We start from the raw sequence: 21,020 nt of genomic DNA, 5'->3' as shown, positions 1-21,020 counted from the left end.
GGGAAAGCCTTTTAATTTTGCTGTGTCTCCCAGTTTCCTCATCTATAAGACGAGAGGATAACAGCACCCTGTTCATATGTGTTGTTGTAAAGACTAATGAATCAGTGCACACAGAGGGCCTAGAAAAACACCTGGGACCTAATACAAGTCCTCCATAAATTCTCTTTGTGTTATTCTCTATACAAAACTGATTGGCCACTGCAAACTTCTAGATAAAACCATAGCTGGGAAGTTATTCTGTGTATTTCTTTATCCTCACTCCTTTCTAATTTAAAATATCACACTTTATGGCACTCTAAAAGACCACTATTTCCTATTCTGAAATGGACAGATCATCTAACTGCTGACCTGACTGATACAAGTTTTTCTGAAATTACTTATGTGTTCATCTAGAAGGCACCCAACCTGGCAGACAGCTCAAGCCTCTGGCCGAGCTGAAGTCTGGCAAGTTGGCTTTCCATGTCAATTTCACACACACACCATTTGAACATTTACTAACCTTCATATTCAGGAGATTCAGAGCTACAAACCAGCTAGGTCCTTCTCAATTTACACACCAGAGGCTGAAATACTTGAAACTATCAGTGAGGAGAGGCTATCAGACCAGAGAGCTGAAGCTAAAAATAGAGCCCTACTAGTGGAGAAAGAGATGGAAGAAGACAGTCCTTTATATGGCTACTTATTAGTCCACAGGCTTTTTATTATTCAGTGAAGGTGTAGCATCAGCATGGTATTTATAAATTGCCAACATGACTTATAGCTCTTCAACCTAACAAGACAGAACAAGCAAATGAATAGAAATGCCTGCCACACTTTAATAACAAGCCGGCAGCATGGAGCACCTTGTGTCATTTTACCACAAAACCTCTCAGATCTTTAGCTGTTCGCTATATGTGGAGGTCTGAAATGTGAGAAGCACAAGGGAAAGATTCAAGGTCATATTTACCCTTTAAAACAGGTACCTAATCTACATGTTTAATACAATGAGCATTCAATCTTCCATTTTTTTTTTACCAGTTACTCAGAAGAATTTTGAAAATACATGATTTACCAACCTTGCTAAGAGGCTGGAACTCTTACCCAAGCTATATGTAATTGGTCTGCCATAAAAGGAGCATTACTAAAGCACGGTTAATTTCAACAGTAGTTTCTCTATTAACCCAAATCTTCTCTAAACCCAAAAGGGAGCATAAAGACTACTATGAAATAAATGAAAACTAATTGGATTCTACAGAGGCAAGACTGAGTCTTCCATCCACCCCCACAGTAATCCTGTCGAAATAAAATATATTGTTTCTTTAAAGAGTTTTGCCAACTTTCTATTTAAAAAACACCATAAACACTTTGGATTTGGGCCAGTTTTTATTTACGCAATTAAAATGCTTTTATAAGAGCTGGGCTGGAGGAACAATATATTTTTACAAGGCCATTAGTCATATAGTCAAGCCTCATTATATCATAATCATTCATCAGGAGTCCGTAATGAGAACGCTGTTTCCTCGCTCGATGAGAATATTAAGGAAAAATAGGTATTCACAATAGGCCATAAAATGTGTGAAATCCAAACCAGAGGAAAAGCCAGTGGGTTCATCTGGCTTTCATTTTTGTTGAAGAGGGTAACAGCCGGATGAACGCAAACCCAGCTTTAACTCAGAAGCCATATCCTTAATTATTAACCCTCTTCATCCTTCCACCCTTTCCAAACTCCACTCCCTTAAGAGAAGTAGAATACTTCATTTATAATTACTGCCATTAAGAAGACTCCTGGGGGAGCATTTTAGCTTCGGTCATTTTTCGGTAAGCACAGTTTTGTTACAGTTTGTTCTTAATATTTCTCCAAAAATACATCAACCATTTCTCCTTACGCGGCAGACTTGCGTACAGGCTTAGCCCCTGAACTGTGGGAAGTAAATGTAGCGGCGGAGGGGGAGCTGGGGAATTCCCAGCACACCCGCAGGCTCCCTTCCTCCACCCCGCACCCTTCCAGGTTGCCCAAGGCTCTCATTCTGCGCCCATCAACGGGAGTAACTGAAACTGGGTAGGAAGAAAGAAACCTGCTTCAACAAGCTCAACGCGTGCAGCTTTGGTAAGGTAAGGACAAATCGTGGGGACACGCGTCGGGGCTGGCTGGAACAGGGAAAGCATTCAGCTTATGGTTTCGTGATATTATTTCAAGAACGCAGGGGGCCTCTGGGATCCCCAGAACCTCTCCTCTCGGTGAAGCGGCTTTCAGTCTCTTCCCTGCTCCCTCTCCACAAAACTCGGTGTTGCCAGGATCCTAGCAAGGAGTCCTGTTCTTGGGCACAGCTGGGTGAGCCCCTCCGAGCCCCACTTTGGGAAGCTGCCCCTGAAGCCGAGGAGAGCCCGGGGTTGGGAGGAAGGCAGTGCGCTGAGCAAGACCCGACCTACCCACAATCATCACGGGGCCCCCAGCTCTCTGGGCACCACGCAGCTGAATCTAAGCAGGGTAAGCCCTGGCACCTGAGGGCACCCTGGGGAGAGAACGCGCCGCGTCTCGCTCCCAGCCCTCGGTCCCCAGGAACCAGGGCGGCGCGCAGCTGGGAGCCGGAGCCCTGGAGAATTCCTGTGTTAGCACAACCAGGTGCGCGAGCCTGCCCCCCGCCCCGCGACCCTCCCGACCCCGCGCCCAGGTACCTCGCAGCCATACAGCTGTCCCAGCTGCTCCACGATCCACTCCTCCAGCACGAGCCGTTTCCGAAGCTCCTTGCGATCGTATTTTACCGTCACTTTTCCCTGCTGGTGGCGCCGCTGTTGCTGCTGCTGCTGCTGCTGCTGAACGTGCCCGGCGGGAGCCGCGGTGGCCACGGGCGCCGAGTCCTCCCGGGAGGAGCCCGAGCCGCTGCTCGAGCCCGGGCTGCCGCTGGCACCGCCCCGGGGACTCTGGAAGAAAACCCGCGCACCGCTGCCCGCGGCCCCGCCGGCCGCCTCGCTGCTGCCCGTCGCCACCGACATGTCCCCGCGCGCGTAGGAGCCGAAGTGCGGCCCGGAGGAGGGCAGGCGGAGCGCCGGGCGCCGCTACCACCTCGGGCCGGGCAGCGGCATGCGAGGGCTTCGCCGGCACCTGCTCCTCGCAGCCCCCGGCTCCGGGGAGGTCTGGAGGAGCGCGGGCGGGGGAGGGCGGGGAGGAGGCAGGGGCGGGGACGCAGCCTTAAAGACGCCGCCGACGACCCTCTCTGTCCAACCGGGGAGGCGGATCCCTCGCCTGGTAGGCAGCAGCCAGGGGCGTGGGAGCTGCGCGCGGCGGAGCGAATGTGGGCGCGCAGACGACGCGGGCGCCGGGGTGTGGACACCGGGAGGACTGGCGAGGGTCTGCTGCCAGGGATGGTCCTCTGCGCGGATGACCGTGCTCTGTCTTCCGGGACACAAGGATTGCTCTTCTCCCGCCGTCCCGAAGCGCAGGAAACCCACCGCCGCCCGCGGCCTTGGCCAGCGCTACCGGGGGACTGGCGACCGCCGGGGGGGCAGGCGACGCGGGAAGGGACGGAGCCGCAGGTCCCTGGCAAAGGTTTTTCCTCTCCCTCCCGCCTCCTGGGAGGGCGGGGACATGTCTCCTCCCTTCCTGGCCCCACCCCACCGCTCCAAACACCCATCCCTATTCATGCAGCTTTATCCCTCGGTTTGTGAGAAAATTGACTACGCGATGTTTGTGCCATGAGGCAATCCCGCGCTTGAAAAATACTCTCCAGACCAGTTTTTCTCCTCTTACACCGTGTCTTGTTTCTTCATAGGCAGAGCATGAAGGTATCTTTATATCTAAAGGTCGGAAGACTCGCTGTCTCTTGGGCAAGAGACTGGGAACGCAAATCTTTCTCTGTGAGTTCCTGCTGGTTCCCGGTCTTCCATTTCTGGTATTGTAGTATTCCCTGCACGGCCGCCTTTCCTCTCTCAATACCATTGCCAGACAACCTCCTTTTAGCTAGGAAAATAACGGCAGAGACTACTTTTAAAACTTTACACAGCCAGTTCAGTTCAGTCGCTCAGTCATGTCCGACTCTTTGCGACCCCATGAACCGCAGCACACCAGGCCTCCCTGTCCATCACCAGCTCCCGGAGTCCACCCAAACCCATGTCCATTGAGTCGGTGATACCATCCAACCATCTCATCCTCTGTCATCCCCTTCTCCTCCTGCCCCCAATCTTTCTCAGCATCAGTGTCTTTTCAAAAGAGTCAGATCTTCACATCAGGTGGCCAAAGTACTGGAGTTTCAGCTTCAACATCAGTCCTTCCAATGAACACCCAGGACTGATCTCCTTTAGGATGGACTGGTTGGATCTCCTTGCAGTCCAAGGGACTCTCAAGAGTCTTCTCCAACACCACAGTTCAAAAGCATCAATTCTTCTGCGCTCAGCATTCTTTAAGTCCAACTCTCACATCCATGCATGACCACTGGAAAAAACCATAGCCTTGACTAGACGGACCTTTGTTAACAAAGTAATGTCTCTGCTTTTTAATATGCTGTCTAGGTTGGTCAGGAAGGAAACTTATGACCAACCTATACATCCAGGAAAAGTTATAAATGAATGAGTTTCTTATAAGGTTTAGGGCAAGGAGATGGAGCAGAAGTTATAAGCAGAAAACTGCGTGTGTATGTGTATAAAATTATTGGGAGACATATATTTATGTGGTATTGGTACATAACAATACATTTCTGTTCAGACCATTGAAAAAAATCATAAAGATACTCAAACACAAGTAAGTTGCTTGTACAAAATTCTTTTAAATGCTACTGGGCACTTCTCAAGGTGGCTCAGTGGTAAAGAATCTGGCTGCCAATGCAGGAGACAAAGGAAACTTGGGTTCAATCCCTGGGCTGGGGAGATCCCCTTCTGGAGAAGGAAATGGCAACCCACTCAAGTATTCTTGCCTGAAAAATCTCATGGATAGAGGAGCCTGGTGGACAGTCCATTGGGCCACAAAGAGTTGGACAGCACAGCAGCAAAGGTTACTAGCAACTACCCGAGTTTCTCAGAGATTAAGAATCAAGTCAATTTCCTCTGAACACTTTCTTCAATGGAGAGGATTCTAGCTGGGCCTTTAGACTCACAGCTATAAAGACTTAAAGACACTGGAAATAAAAGTGGCCAGAGCTTTGTACTGACTCTTCTGGCTTTGCCTCTGGTTCCCTGGTTTCCTCTACCCAGGTTTGTGTCTGCTTTATTCTTTCGTTTGGGGTTTTCCAGCCGGAACATGACTGTGAAGGGATTTTCCTAAAGCATTCCATGCCTGATGTTCAACACTGGGACATGTCTGGCCTTGCAGAATGAAAAGAAAGATCTAGTGGGGATTGTGTGGGAAAAAAAGGTGACTGGTATAGGTCTTGATGCATGCATGCTCAGTCGCTTCAGTTCTGTCCAACTCTGTGACCCCATGGACTAGTCTGCCAGGCTCCTCTGTCCATGGGATTATCTGGTCAAGAATATTAGAGTAGGTTGCTATTTCCCCTTCCAGGGGATCTTTCCAACCCAAGGATTGAAACTACATCTCCTGCTTCTCCTGCATTGGCAGGGGGATTCTTTACCACTGTGCCACCTGGAAAGTCCCTAGGTCTTGGACCCTTCTCATAATTAGAAGGGGTTGAGGCTAAAATCCCTGCCCCCTGGAAGAGGCCAACTGTCCTTAAGGTGGTAGGTTTCCTACCCAGCTACTCATGGAGAAGGGAGACAAAGCTACCCTGACTTGCTCCTAGAGACTGTTGAGAACTCTCCCCATGACCTCCACCCCCACCTGCCTTAGGGGGTAGATCATTTTAAACCCTGTGCTCATAACCAAGAGGGCAAGCACATCAACAAAAAGGAGCTTTGTCAGCCAGGCTGAGGAGGCAGAGGAGGGTAGGCAGTGATCAACAAGACTCTCCCCCCAACCCAGAGAGAGACTAAGCTTGTCTCCCGCTAGACATCTGGCACTTATTCAAGTTAGCGAGCACCAGCTTTAACCAACTGGACTAACCAAGAGAATTTCGTTCAAAACAAAAACAGCTAAAATTGTACTTCATGAGGGAGAAACTATATAAAACCTCAGCCTCATTCTGGCACTGGGGCCTGGCTATTCCCATTTATTTTGAAAACTATGCCTGGGATCAGGAGTGTGGCAAAGAGTGGGAAATTCCAACTCCTTATTTTGAGTCTTTGGACAATGAATTCAGTCATTCGAAAATAACTTCAAAGGATTTATAAAAATTCGCTAAGTTCTTTCTGAGAATTTCTTGTGCCAGTTTTTTCTCACTGTATAAGATGCTTTTTCCTTTATGCTTAAAATTCAGCTTTCACTTTCATGACTTCAAAAGTGACAAGTACTAAGAGACATTTAAGAAGGAATTTAGAGTTTTCTCATCCTAACTTGTAGAAAAATAGCCAGGGAGGAGTCAGCCTCCTTCCAGAGGTACACTGACCTTCAGATGCCCAAATGAGTCACCTTGACTTGGAATTATAAGTTGAACTAAACAATAGTCTCCTCTTTCTATAAATCCTATAGCTCTACCCAGAACATAATTTACCTTTTTTTTTTTTTAACTTAAGAATTTACCATGGACATCTTTTTGTTGTTGTTTTTCCACACTGTGGGCCATGCGGGATCTTAATTCCCTGCCTAGGGATCGAATCTGTATCCCCTGCATTGAGAGCTGGGAGTCTTAACCATTGGACTTCCAGGGAAGTCCCCAGGATATAATTTACATTCAAAGTGAACTGCACAGCCCCATTCCCACCACAAATACACACACACACACACAACTCTCCATGTTTGAATAATCAAAACTCAATGTTCAAATCTTGATGGATCATAGAATTACTATTTTTTGCAGATTTCAAATACTGAAGACAAAGTATTTGGGAGCAAGGGAATCATTTCCAGGCCAGAAACCATTTACACAGATGAATATTTAAATTCATTATCTACAAGACTTATGCATAAATTTGTTCAGGGCAAACCCTTTCTTTTCTAATGTAAATAATTTTTTAATGGCAGTTAATCAAAAACAATTAATCAGTTCAGTTCAGTCTCTCAGTCGTGTCCGACTCTTTGTGACCCCAAGGACCACAGCACGTCAGGCCTCCTTATTCATCACCAACTCCCTGGGAGCTTACTCAAACTCATGTGCATCAAGTCAGTGAGGCCATCCAACCATCTCATCCTCTGCTGTCCCCTTCTCCTCCTGCCCTCAATCTTTCCCAGCATCAGGGTCTTTTCAAATGAGTCAGTTCTTTGCATCAGGTGGCCAAAGTATTGGAGTTTCAGCTTCAGCATCAGTCCTTCCAATGAACATTCAGGACTGATTTCCTTTAGGAGTGACTGGTTGGGTCTCCCCTCAGCCCAAGGGACTCTCAAGAGTCTTCTCCAAACCACAGTTCAAAAGCACCAACTCTTTGGCGCTCAGCTTTCTTTATAATCCAAATCTCACATCCATACATGACTACTGGAAAAATCCTAGCTAAAGATTGTTAGAAAAGGGTGAAAATCAAGGGTCCCAGGGCTTTCTTCATTCCTGGAGGAAAGAAGGACTAAAATACAAATGTTCATACTTAGACCCAATTTCCTTATTTTTTAAAGGCTAATTGTCGCAATAATTATGCAATACTTGGGAATCTACCTTGAGACTGTGATAATTACAGCCCCTAAAGCTACAGACCTCAACAGAGAATCTTATCTTGACTCATACAGGTCTGTGATATGATGCCTGCCCCTGATTTCTCTCAAAGATGCGATAAAGCAAAAAGACAAACAAAAAGTAACTTAATAAGTCTGTTTTTCATTATAAAAGTAGAGAAAATATCACCTGTTCCTTGGGATTCTATCAACTGTTCACAGTATTTTTAGTTTTCAGAATATAACCCATTATTTCATTGTTCTTTATGGAGTAAGGGAAGTGATATTGTTAACCTATATAAGTGTAGTTTCCTTTTGGCTACTACTTCATCTCCCCTTCCCCCACTGACTTTTTTTTTCCTTTCCTAATTCTGGGCATTTGATTGTATTATGTACTACAATTTGAAATCATAGTTCCTAAATGAACTTAGCCACTATTTGCATAAATAACCAGAATCAACAACAGTCACTGTCACAGTTCTTTGTCTTAGCAATTAACAGAAATTCTTATGTGACAGTTCAGAGATGATGAAAACCAGGGGGAGAAACCCATAGCTTCATTGCATCCCTTCTAACAAAGATTAAGTATCCCTGTGGCTTCCTGTAAGCCTCGCTTATCAAATATTTTGTCTTTTTCTGTGAGACTAAACTCTTGAGAGAAGCCGATTCTCCCCTCTCCAGCCAATGGCCTCCTGCCCTCCCTCTTTACCTGTCCAGTGTTCTGGAAGAGTTGTCCATTCCCCAACATCTCTGTCTTCGCTCACACTCAGCCCTCTGCAGTGTGACTGCCACCGCTGCCAAGCAAGGTCTCCATGTCGCTCAATTCAGTCTGTGCTTTTTCAGCTCTTCTCTACTTTGAGCTCCTGCCACACTTGACAATCTTGAATCTCTCCTGGCCAACATCCTCCTGCTTTTGCTCCCACCTCTGTCTATTCCATCACCGTGCATCCGTGCATGCTAAGTTGCTTCAGTCATGTCCGACTCTTTGTGACCAGGTTCCTCTGTTCTTGGGACTCTCCTGACAAGAATACTGGAGTGGGTTGCCATGCCCTCCTCCAGGGGATCTTCCAGACCCAGGAATCAAACCCGTGTCTCTTTGTCTCTTACATCACAGGCAGGTTCTTGACCACGGGGCTTCCCTGGTGGCTCAGCTGGTAAAAAGTCCACCTGCCATTCGGGAGACCTGGGTTCAATCCCTGGGTTGCGAAGATCGCCTGGAGAAGGGAAAGGCTACCCACTCCAGTATTCTGGCCTGGAGAACTCCATGGACTGTATAGTCCTTGGGGTCTCAAAGAGTCAGACACGACTGAGCGACTTTCACTTTCACTTTCTTTACCACTCGTGCCCCCTGGGAAGCCCATCACAGTGATTCTGGTGAACTCCTCTTCCTACACCTCCACCTTCAAGGTAAGCGGTTCTCCAGGGTTCTTCCCTCTGCTTCTTTATTCATTCATACGCTCACTCAAGGTGACTTTGTCCCCTAATGAATCTTCTACTTTGACAACCTACCATCCACCTGTCACAGCCTCTCCAGATGAACAATCTCCAGCAGAATCCTGGTCCAAGCTTTAGATCTGCAGGTACATCAGCTTTAGTGCCCATGCACTATGCGAGTATGTGTACTGTTAAAGTACACAGATACAGGGGGCTTCCCTGGTGGTTCGGTGGTAAAGAACCTGGGAAATCCCATGGACAGAGGACCCCAGTGGGCTGCAATCTATGGGGTCACAAACAGTCGGACTTGAATTAGCAACTAAGTAACAACAACACAAATATATATTGATCGCAATTCATTTGAGAGCAAAACAGTACAGTGAATGTTGTTTTGGTCATGGATGGTTAGCACAGTAAAAGCTACTCTAGCCCAGTTCATTCAAACATTTTTTTACCACAAACCACAATAAGAAATACATTTCTGGCATGACCTAAATATACGTCTACACACATAACTTACCCATATTACATGTAATACACTCTGACACATCCTATTCTGTTCTGTTCTATTATTTTTAAAGACTGCTGCTCACAATCTCCTAAACAGATTTCCCAACCTACTAAAGGGTTGCAACCCAGAATTGGAAAAGAGCTGCTGTCAGCCAGAACCATACCTACGAGCATTAATCCTGGCACACTCCAGCATGGTTTATTTCTCCAGTGCTCTCTTTCTGTCACTATTAAATGAAGTGTTCTGGTCAACAATTTTTACCCCAAATGACTAACACAGAACTTGAGTGTGATCCTCCTGGAAGTCCTGCAAAAGAACTAAAAAGGAATGTTCTGAACAAGAGCATGGGCCTTTGCTGAACCTCCACACTCCCTCAGGAAATGGGGGAGTCCCTGGAGGGTAAAGACAGAAGGCCATCAGGGATTGGTAGAGTCTCCAGCCTCAGGGCAACAATAGGGTGCTGGGAAAGATTGAAGGCAAAGGATGAGATGGTTAAAGAGCATCATCCACTCAGTGGACACAAATTTGAGCAAACTCAGGGCGATAGTGGAGAACTGGAGGATAGAACTAGGTAGCGGAGCCTGGCGTGCTGCAGTCCACGCAGGGGACGCAACTTAGTGACTGAACAACAACAGCAACAAAAACCCAGTACAAAGCCCGTATCCCAAGTGCCTGGATTGAATCTGACCTCTGCCGCTTGTGGAGAAGGCAATGGCAACCCACTCCAGAACTCTTGCCTGGAAAATCCCATGGACAGAGAAGCCTGGCAGGCTACAGTCTATGGGGTCACAAAGAGTCTGAAACGACTGAGCGACTCCACCTCACTTCTGCCGCTTAGGCACTGTGTGACCTTGGCAAGTTACTTAACCTCGCTGTGCCTCCATTTGTCCATCCATAAAAGGATCAGCAGCTCTTGTTTCCCAGGTTGTTCTGAGGGAGAATGGGCACCTGGAGAAAAAGCACCTAGAACAGTGCCTGCTGTTAGGTATGAAGGGATCCTGAACACCGCAGAGAGAACTCACCATAGTGCCAATAATGTCACAGAGAAATTACGGCCATAGGCATGTCCTGACTCCAGGGATGTGGAGAGAACGGTGGGAAATATCTCCACAGGGAACCTGCTCCAGTCATGACACAGCAGACTCAGCATTCCCATCGACAAGTTCCAATAAGTGGAGGCAAACACACATAGCCACTGCTTACTCAGTTGGCGCCTTCACCTACATGCCTTGAAGTCACCTCAAATTAACAAATTCTAAACAACATCATCGACTTCCTAGGACCTACTTCCTTTTCCTAGTTTCCTTTTGCCAAGACTACTTAGCACCATTCACTTCTTTGTTTAATCTAGAAACTTGAGAACCGTCTCCCTCATTCTCTTGTCCACCTTGTCCAATCAATAAGCACATCGTTATGGTCCCGTGTTTGTCTGGATCTAAGATCTGCCTCCTCCTCTGGTCTTCACACTCTCCCCTGGATGTTTCCTGTGTTCTACTTTGTCTTCATGACCTGCCTTCCATCTGTTCTCTATACTGCTCCCACAGATTTATGAAAGCAAATGTGATCAAGATCCTATGCTTAAAAAAATCCCTCCATATCCCCCATTTCTTTCAGGCTAAAGTATGAACAACCTCACATTGCACACAGGCTTTTCTTGCTCTGGCCCTTGCTTTTTGCTCCAGCATCTGTTCAAACATGCCGCATCCCAACACATACACATACATACCTCACTCTGCCCAACATCTCACTGAACGTGGATTCCCAAATACAGAACACTCACCATCAACTTTTACCTGTGCCTATACACCCCTACTGAGCTCCCCGTGGTGCCAGGCTGACCCCTCACCCCCTCCAGGATCATCTCAGGTCTCACTTCCTGGACTAAGCTCTTCAAGATGTCCTTGGTCTCAGCTCGGTGTTGCTCTCATGTCTGCTCATTGGCCACCATCTGTCACATCACCCATCAAGCCTTTTTGTGATCATGTCTCTGCTCCAAGGTCACCTCCTCAACAGGCCTCCTCTTTGCATCCTCTCACTCCTTAATCACTTTCTTTTCTCCTTCTTATTTGTATGACTTCTTGAAAAGTGCATCTGTACTTGTTAACTGACTCACACTCCCACCAGAAATGTAAATTTCATGAGGGCAGGGACTCCACTGTTCACTTTTTCCACTTCCTGAAACAGTAGTTGGGGAAGGAAATGGCAACCCACTCCAGCATTCTTGCCTGGAGAATCCCATGGATGGAGGAGCCTGGCAGGCTACAGTCCATGGAGTCACAAAGAGTCGGATATGACTGAGCGACTTCACTTTCATTTTTCAAAACAGTAGTAGCACTAGGCTTCTCATTGTCAGCAGAAGGTGTCTGTTAAGTCATCTGTCCCTCCCACTAGATTGTAAACTCTGAAAGAGGAGGAGGTGGCTAATTGGAGTTTATATTCTCAGCACCAAGAACAGTGTGCTTACCACATGTTAGGTGCCCCAAAATAGGGAATGAGTGAAACTAATCTCCACTTCTGGCTATATGCTATTTTCCCCCTCCTTGGCTCTCCAATACAAATATACAGAAATACAGGTCTCTCCCATCCCTCCTCAGTATAGGCTCAATCTGGTGGTGGTTGTTCTTTTAAAATCACAGGAAATCACACTTCTCCCCTCTACAGAGATGCTCCAGGGTTTTTACTATGTTTCCATAGTAAACAAAAGAAATAACTGTCTCTCTGTTCTCCCCAGGGCCCACACACCAGCTGGAGCTCTAACCCCCTTTCAGTATTTAGTTTCAGCTTTTCAACACCTTGTTGGTTTGAGGCTGTTATGAGACAGTGGCTGAGGAATCAGGTGTGAAGTCCGATGATGACTCCAGTTCTCCTCTCACCTAACTTTGCCGTGGGCTGAGCAGTTGTTTTTCCATCTGCAAAATGAGAAATGATTCCAAAGGCTACCACCTCAGGCCATCTGTGTGTGGTAAAGGACCAGGTCATCATGGACCAAGGCATGGTTCCACAGTTCAGTTCAGTCGCTCAGTCGTGTCCGACTCTTTGTGACCCCATGAATCACAGCACGCCAGGCCTCCCTGTCCATCACAAACTCCCGGAGTTCACTCAGACTCACGTCCATTGAGTCAGTGATGTCATCCAGCCATCTCATCCTCTGTCGTCCCCTTCTCCTCCTGCCCCCAATCCCTCCCAGCATCAGAGTCCTTTCCAATGAGTCAACTCTTCGCATGAGGTGGCCAAAGTACTGGAGTTTCAGCTTTAGCATCATTCCTTCCAAAGAACACCCAGGGCTGATCTCCTTCAGAATGGACTGGTTGGATCTCCTTGCAGTCCAAGGGACTCTCAAGAGTCTTCTCCAACACCACAGTTCAAAAGCATCAATTCTTTGGCGCTCAGCCTTCTTCACAGTCCAACTCTCACATCCATACACGATCACTGGAAAAACCATAGCCTTGACTAGATGGACCTTTGTTGGCAAAGTAATGTCTCTGCTTTTGAATATGCTATCTAGGTTGGTCATAACTTTCCTTCCAAGGAGTAAGCGTCTTTTAATTTCATGGCTGCAGTCACCATCTGCAGTGATTTTGGAGCCCAGAAAAATAAAGTCTGACACTGTTTCCACTGTTTCCCCATCTATTTCCCATGAAGTGATGGGACCGGATGCCATGATCTTCGTTTTCTGAGTGTTGAGCTTTAAGCCAACTTTTTCGCTTTCCTCTTTCACCTTCATCAAGAGGCTTTTGAGTTCCTCTTCACTTTCTGCCATAAGGGTGGTGTCATCTGCATATCTGAGTTTATTGACATTTCTTCTGGCAATCTTGATTCCAGCTTGTGCTTCTTCCAGCCCAGCATTTCTCATGATGTACTCTGCATATAAGTTAAATAAGCAGGGTGACAATATACATGTGCACAGCTAATCTGCAGCCAGTGTCGTCTTCGACTCACCAAGCAAGTGTCACAGCGCTCAGACTGCTCCAAACCCTGCTGTCTGACCCCTGTCTGTACCACTGGTCCCCTGGCAACATCGGTTGTCTCTAAAATTTTTCAAACGTCTACTCTCACGTTCTGTGCTTATCTTGCCATGACCCAGAAACAGACCAGACCAACCACTGGCACCAGCTCAGGAACAACCCTCTGAAAATCCCTGTGCCACAGGTCCCATGTTGTCATGATGAGTGACTTACCAACTCTAATAGCTGTAATAATATCAATAGCAATAATAATGGGGCATTGCCCTCCAGCTTGGGAGAATAAGGTGCTGGTCTTCACTTCCTCCTCTGGAAATCTCTGTTAGAACAGGGCTGATTCTAGTGACCCAGAAGCTTCACCTTCTGAGAAACTTGTGTAGCCTCTGCACTCTGCCCACCATGTGCTATGGAGGATGGCACAAGACTCCTTCCTTTAGAAATCCACATCCCAGGCTTCCCTGCTGGCTCAGTGGTAAAGGATCTGCCTGCTAATCCAGGAGACGTGGGTTCCATCCTTGATCCAGGAAGATCCCACATGCCTCTGGGCAACCAAGCCCGTGTGCCACAGCCTGTGTTCTAGAGCCCGGGACCCACAACTTCCAAAGCCCTTGTGCCTTAAAGCCTGTGCTCTGCAACAAGAGAAACCACCACAATGAGAAGCCCACACACCCCGAAGAAGAGTTGTCCCCACTCACTGCAACTAGAGAAAGCCTGAGCCACAACGAAGGCCCAGCATGGTCAAAAACAAATAAATAAATGTACTCATAAAATTATGTTTTAAAAATAACAAGAGAAAAAAGAAAAAAATCCGCCTCTTATTCCTGTATGTCTCTGAGGACTGTTGGCTTCACTGCGTTGTGTCGTGTTGTACTGTGTGTTGCGTTGCATTACAGTGGGCTCCAGCACAAGGCAAAGGGGCTGGGTATATCTGTGCCAAAGCCTTTGACTATGTGCATCACAATCAACTGTGGAAAATTCTGAACGAGATGGGAATACCAGACCACCTGACCTGCCTCTTGAGAAACCTGTATGCAGGTCAGGAAGCAAAAGTTAGAACTGGACATGGAAAAACAGACTGGTTCCAAATAGGAAAAGAGTCCATCAAGGCTGTATATTGTCACCCTGCTTATTTAACTTCTATGCAGAGTACATTATGAGAAACCCTGGGCTGGAAGAAGCACAAGCTGGAATCAAGATTGCTGGGAGAAATATCAATAACCTCAGATACGCAGATGACACCACCCTTATGGCAGAAAGTGAAGAAGAACTAAAGGGCCTCTTGATGAAAGTGAAAGAGGAGAGTGAAAAAGTTGCCTTAAAGCTCAGCATTCAGAAAACTAAGATCATGGCATCTGGCTCCATCACTTTATGGCAAATAGATGGGGAAACAGTGGAAACAGTGGCTGATTTTATTTTTCTGGGCTCCAAAATCACTGCAGATGGTGATTGCAGCCATGAAATTAAAAGATGCTTACTCCTTGGGAGGAAAATTATGACCAAACTAGATAGCATATTAAAAAGCAGAGACATCACTTTGTCAACAAAGGTCCATCTAGTCAAGGCTATGGTGTTTCAAGTAGTCATGTATGGATGTGAGAGTTGGACCATAAATAAAGCTGAGCACCGAAGACTTGATGCTTTTGAACTGTGGTGTTGGAGAACACGCTTGAGAGTCCTTTGGACCACAAGGAGATCAAACTAGTCCGTCCTAAAAGAAATCAGCCCTGAATATTCATTGGAAGGACTGATGCTGAAGATGAAACTCCAATCCTTTGGCCACCTGATGCAAAGAACTGACTTATTGGAAAAGACCCTGATGCTAGGAAAGATTGAAGGCAGGAGGAGAAGGGGACAACAGAAGGTGAGATTGCTGCATGGCATCATTGAGTCGATGGACCTGAGTTTGAGCAAGGCCCAGGAATTGGTGATGGCCAGGGAAGCCTGGCCTGCTATAGTCCATGGGGTCGCAAAGAGTTGGACATGACTAAGTGACTAAGCTGAACTGAACTGAACTGAAGAGGGAAGTGAACCCACAACCAGGTTAGCAGGTCCCAAGCTAGTCTTATCTGAAGCAGGTGTCACAGGTTTATAATAGTTTGAATCTTATAATCCCCAAAGCTCCCCATCACTGATACCCAATGATGTGTCAGATGCTATATTATAAATGCTATCTCATTAAGTACCTGCCCCCAACCCTGCAGATAACCTACCTTCAAGATTGACAGTTCCACTCATTTGAAAGAGAAAGAAACCAAGCTGCTAGAGACCCTGCCTTCCACCCTGAGGCTTTTTGGGTAGTGAAACTGTGATCTTATCTTTTACCTTCCAGTCTGGTCATTAGTAAGACCTTACCCAGAAGTCCCAGCCTCCTCAGTTCTGCACAGGCCCTTTAGGGCCAGGCTGTGAGCCTAGGACTGAGCCAGGGAGTTATAGACATGGAGCATCCCCTTTCCTTCCTTTGGAGCTTGGCTTGGTGGAGCCAGGGTCATTGTGAGAGAGCCTTGGAGCACAAGCAGAGTTCAAGGGACCATAAACCCACTCCTCACAGAGATCTCTAGTCTGGTTCCAGATTTGGAGTAGTCAGGTTTTATTTTTAAGTGAGGAAGGAAGTTTTTCCTTTCCCCTTCTCTACTTCAAGAACTGAGATGCTCTGAAATCAATTGGCAATTATATATGGCATCCACCAGGTGTGCAGTTTCCGGTTCCCTGACACGTGGGATGAAAATCTGATGCTGGTCCACCTCATATCAATGAAGTCAATGTCTCTGGGGGTCAGGCCTGGGCATCAGTGCTGAAAGTTCCCAGGTGAGTCCACTGTGCAGCAAGGGTTGGGGGCCACGGCCCAGGACCACTTGGGGACCAGCTTCATGACTCCCCAGACTCTGCCCTCTGTTCTCAGCCTTATTCCGTTCTTTCTCACTCTTGTTTACTCTCTCTGGCTTTGCTCCACAAAGACCTCAGGAGCAGCAGCCTCAATCCTCCATAAGTGCTTAATCAAAGACGTCGATTTCTATAGAAATGACTATTCAGTCACAGTATGAGTTTCACGGTACAGTTTGAAACTGGTGATGTGACTTGGCAATTGTTTTGAAATATAAAAAGAATGGATCTTTATGGACAGACAAAAACATCTCAGTTGTGGAATAATAAAAGGATCAGACATAATTGTAAAGTTACATAAATATGTAAATTGATCATGTCACCAAGAAATCTAATTACCTAACTGGAAAAAATTTTTTATTTTAACCAGAAGAGAATGGTCTGTCAGAACCTTGTGCAGAGAATTATGATGATCCTAGGAAACATAATATGTTGAAAAAAGCAGAGAATGGTATTTCTTTCCAGCTTTTATGTTTAAGATAACAGAAAAATCTATGTTACTATGTTGCATGCATTATGTTTGAAAAACAAGCAAAATTATAACATGGTGCCACAACAATGCTACTGCTCAAAAAATGAGGCAAGAAGTGAGTGTGCATAATGTCCTTAGTTTAGACTGCAAGGCAATAAGCTGTAGAATAAGTAATAAGTGGCATTAACCTTCTCTGCCCCAACTGCTCAACCCACGGAGAGAGAGAATTATTAAAAATTCCACAGATGCCCTTTGGCTGTCTGAACCCTTAGAAAGAGGTTCTGTACAGAGAAGCCCAGGAATGCTGCAGAGCGTAATGAGTGAAGATAAGCCTCCAGGTACGACTGTATCTGTCACCACAGATATTGCAGAACTGCGACTGTGACTGTGGCTGACATTTTAGAAAATAAAACTTCTAGTAAATTCGTGATTCTGGTGAACCAAGAAATGTGGAGACTTTTCAGGAAACAGGGTCAGAATCTAACTTACCAACTGTGCTGTATGCCCCATTTTTTTTTTTTTTGGCCCCACAGTAGGCAGGACCTTAGTTCCCCGACTAGGAATCAAACCTGTGCAGTGGAAGAGCAGAGTCTCAACCACTGGACTGCCAGGGAAGTCCCTATCCCCTAGTTGGTCCTGTACAATCAGTCGGGCTGGGAGAGGAACAAGCCAGACCCAACACAGGGGACGCGGGGTGGGGAGGGGGGCGGTGGAGGAGGGATGGTAAGCAGGGCAGTTGGCAGTTGTGGGTTGATCCAGCTGTGAACCAAGCTGCGAGTAGGTGAAATGCGCCCTTCTTCCTAGTGTGCAGGCCCCACCTCTCCCAGATGCTCCAACCATCTCATCCACCATCACTACCCTTTGCCGCAGACAGAGCCTCTCATGGCCTTTGCCCATCACTTGTGCCCCCTCTCTCCCATGCCAGCGCTCTTTGTTACCCTCCAAGACCAAGCCAGCAACTACCGCTGGGGAAAAGCCAGCTGTGTGATGAAGACAGAAGACAAAGAGCCCGTACCAGATTGAATAGTGCTCCTGCCCACTAAATTCAAGTCCTTCTTAGAACCACGAGCCTATTGCCTCACCTGACAATCTTGCCACAGAGCCCACAGGCACCCACAATGTCCTGGGTGCTAAACCCACACCTCCCCACACTCTGGAACCAGCAGCTCCACAAATGTGGCTGAATTTGCAAATATGATCACTGTAGATGTAATGGGTGAGGTCATACTGAAGTAGGTGGGCGCCTAATCTAACATGATTGCTGTCCTTCCAAGAGGAAAAGAGACACGGCCACACAGACATACAGACACACCGTGTCTGGAGAAAGACAGAGTGCAGACGCCCAGAGAACGCCATGTGAGGTGACAATCACAGGGTTGCCCCTACAAGCCAAGGATTGCCAGGACCATCAGAAGCTAGAAGAAGCAAGGAAGGATCCTCGCCCAGAGCCTTTGGAGAGTGCACAGCCTTGCCTCATCTCCAGTGTTGGACTTGGAGCCTCCAGAACTGGGAGACAATGTGTTTCTATTGTTTAAGCCACCCAGATTGTAATACTGAGTTACCCCAGCACTAGGTACTGATACGGAGCCTTTAAAGGTAAGCATGTACCTGACTGCTAACCACAGTCTCCTGCAGACTTGGGGTGAAAACAAGTCTCACCTCAAATGAAGACTCCTTGTGTCCTGGGGGAGTTACTTAGTGCTCTGCTTGGAGCTGGGCTGTGAGGTGGCATCCAGACTCTACAAAGAAGAATGCCATTAGGTACATGGCATTCATGAACCCAGAAGAGGGAGTGACAGCTTGTGTCAGCTACTGCCAGCCCTGCTGGAGGCACCTCCCAGGGGTCACAGCCTCGGCACCCTCAATCACCCACTCTCCTGCTATGTTGAGACACCTTCTGTTTTTCACTCTATGGGGGAAAAATAAACAAGTCAAAATAATGCACTTAGAACTTTTTTCAAATGTCTGTTTCAAATAAATCTAATCTATTTAAAAAAATGAAATTATTCTTATACAAATACACTGAACGTCAGTTGATTTCTTCTTTAATGGAAGCTTTGTTAGTAAGCCAAAGAAGGCTGCAAAAGGGTCCTGTGAGGACTAGTTTATGAAAGTGTAAATATTTAAGATACAAAGTCAAAGTGGTTTCAGAAAATTTGTGAGACTGGACAAAAAAAAAAAAATGTTTTTTAACCAATAGGATTTAGATGATAAAAACTTAGAAGAAAAACAAAGAATGACTTCGTTTACCATTCAGTTTCCCTGGAATGGCTACCCACTCCAGTATTCATGCCTGGAGAAGCCCATGGATGGAGAAGCCTGGCGGGCTACAGTCCATGGGGTCACAAAGAGTCAGACACAACTGAGCGACTAACACATTAACTTTCAGTATCTGCTTGGTTTCTTTAGTACCTAGCATGGAATTTGGCAAGCAGTAAATTTAATGAATAAGTACTCGACTGCATATGTTAATTTAAAAAAACTTCAAGATATTTAAATATCAAATGCTATTTGGATATGAAAATATCATCTCGATAAGCTATAACTCTTCTATACTCTTCTAATGAGCTTATGAAATATGGAGAACCACTTTGACATTCTGAAAGTCAGCATTCAAGGAGGATATTAATACTTCTACTGTAATAACAACAGCAACCCTTACATAACACTGCTAAATGCCAATTACTATCATAATTGTTTCTTTTACACCTCAAGAAAAAAAAGTGAAAATGTTAGTCTCGCAGTCGTGTCCAGCTTTTTGCAACTCCATGGACTGCAGTCCACCAGGCTCCTACACCCATGGAATTTTCCAGGCAATAACACTGGAGTGGGTAGCCATTCACTTATCCATGGGATAGATCCTACCCAGGGATTTGAACTCAGGTATCCTGCATCGCAGGTAGATTTTCTATCAGCTGAACCACTGTTTAATCCTCACAACTCATCATTTTGCAGATGAGGCAATGGAAACACAGAGAGGCTAAGTAACTTGTCAAAACCACACAGGAAATAAGGGGCAGAGCTAGCCAGTGTAGCCCCATCTACACAATGCAGCCTCTCACTAGGAGTTCCTCCTCCAGTAAATGTTTATGAAGGAGCCACTGAATGTGAGTACTGTGTCTGGGCATCATTTTGAGATGAAGAAGCACCGCTGAGTCACTGCCGGGAAAGCTCTTCCGGGTCATAGCTCACTCATGTTCCTCCAAACCTGAGACTCCAGCACTGCACATCCTCCTCCATGAAACTGCTATTCAGACCCAAAGAGCTCTCACTTACTCAACTCTCTCCCCAGAGTCAGGCAGGCATAGACAATCCTTTCAGATATTAACATCCTATGGCCAAGGTGTCGATCATAGTGTATTCATTGGGAGACACCTACAGTGCTGGTTTGCCTTCCTAAGAGGGAAAGTTAGTGATTGCACATACATTCCTATGGCCTATTTTAAAAGCTGAACTCTTTGTTTCCTTAAATAGCTATCTTTCCAGATGCCACATTTCCCCTGGCTATGGTTTGAATGACCATAAATGAGATTAAATTTTAAGCAAACAAGCAAGATGACAGCAGCAATGGTTTTGTTTGCAGGGTCAAGACTCGTAACTTCCTTTGGCCAAACCTCCTGGAGGTTTTAGTAAATTTTCTGAGTGCACGTGAGAAATTAGAACGGGAATGAGGGAGTTTTGCTAGTGTGGCTCATTCACGCTAAGATTATACATGGATCATGTTTGTTTACAGACTATTTACAGACTCATTAGATCACCCCCAGGACATGTCCCAGGATGTAGCTAGATAGCAGACCTTTTATTGGCATTAAATGATGTCTTAAAGCGATTCAGGAAAACTTTAGTCGATGCATCACTTTTCTGGGAAACAAATATCATGCATGGATTTTATGCGTCACTTATTTCCATCTGGCCCATGAGCCGCACACTTCGCTTACGCACCTGCTTCTGGATGAGTAGCACAGCATGTGTTCATTAGAACAGCTAAGTGTTATTGCAAACGCTCCAAAAGTGTACTGTCTCCATCACTCCAGAAGTTCACCCTGTGCTCACGTATTAATCCTGGATGGATGAACAGGAAAGAAGTTTTAGAGAAGGTTCAAGATTTAATACCATACCAACCCAAGCATATTCATTTTTAGGTTGGCCCTGAAAGTG

At 46.2% G+C, this 21,020-nt stretch overlaps 1 protein-coding gene and 1 long non-coding RNA gene across 2 annotated transcripts in view; one reads left to right on the top strand and one right to left on the bottom strand.

Annotated features, from left to right (window-relative positions):
* The window catches only part of PPP1R14C (protein phosphatase 1 regulatory inhibitor subunit 14C), a 91,256-nt gene extending 87,737 nt beyond the window's left edge, over positions 1-3,519 (bottom strand). The window contains exon 1 of the mRNA XM_061428299.1: positions 2,656-3,519. Within this exon, the coding sequence (XP_061284283.1) occupies positions 2,656-2,973 (318 nt within the window). The 5' untranslated portion in view covers positions 2,974-3,519. The remainder of the gene's footprint in view (positions 1-2,655) is intronic.
* LOC133254175 (uncharacterized) lies at positions 1,811-18,813 on the top strand. Its single transcript, XR_009738587.1, has 3 exons — positions 1,811-2,091; positions 3,750-3,834; positions 16,198-18,813. It is a non-coding gene; the product is annotated as an uncharacterized LOC133254175 (long non-coding RNA).
* Positions 18,814-21,020: the final 2,207 nt, after the last annotated feature.

This window comes from Bos javanicus, chromosome 9 (genome assembly GCF_032452875.1).
Source record: "Bos javanicus breed banteng chromosome 9, ARS-OSU_banteng_1.0, whole genome shotgun sequence".
In the NCBI taxonomy this organism is placed as follows: domain Eukaryota; kingdom Metazoa; phylum Chordata; class Mammalia; order Artiodactyla; family Bovidae; genus Bos; species Bos javanicus.
Note: the sequence above shows the minus strand (reverse complement) of the source record. Positions and strands in the feature narration are given on the sequence as shown.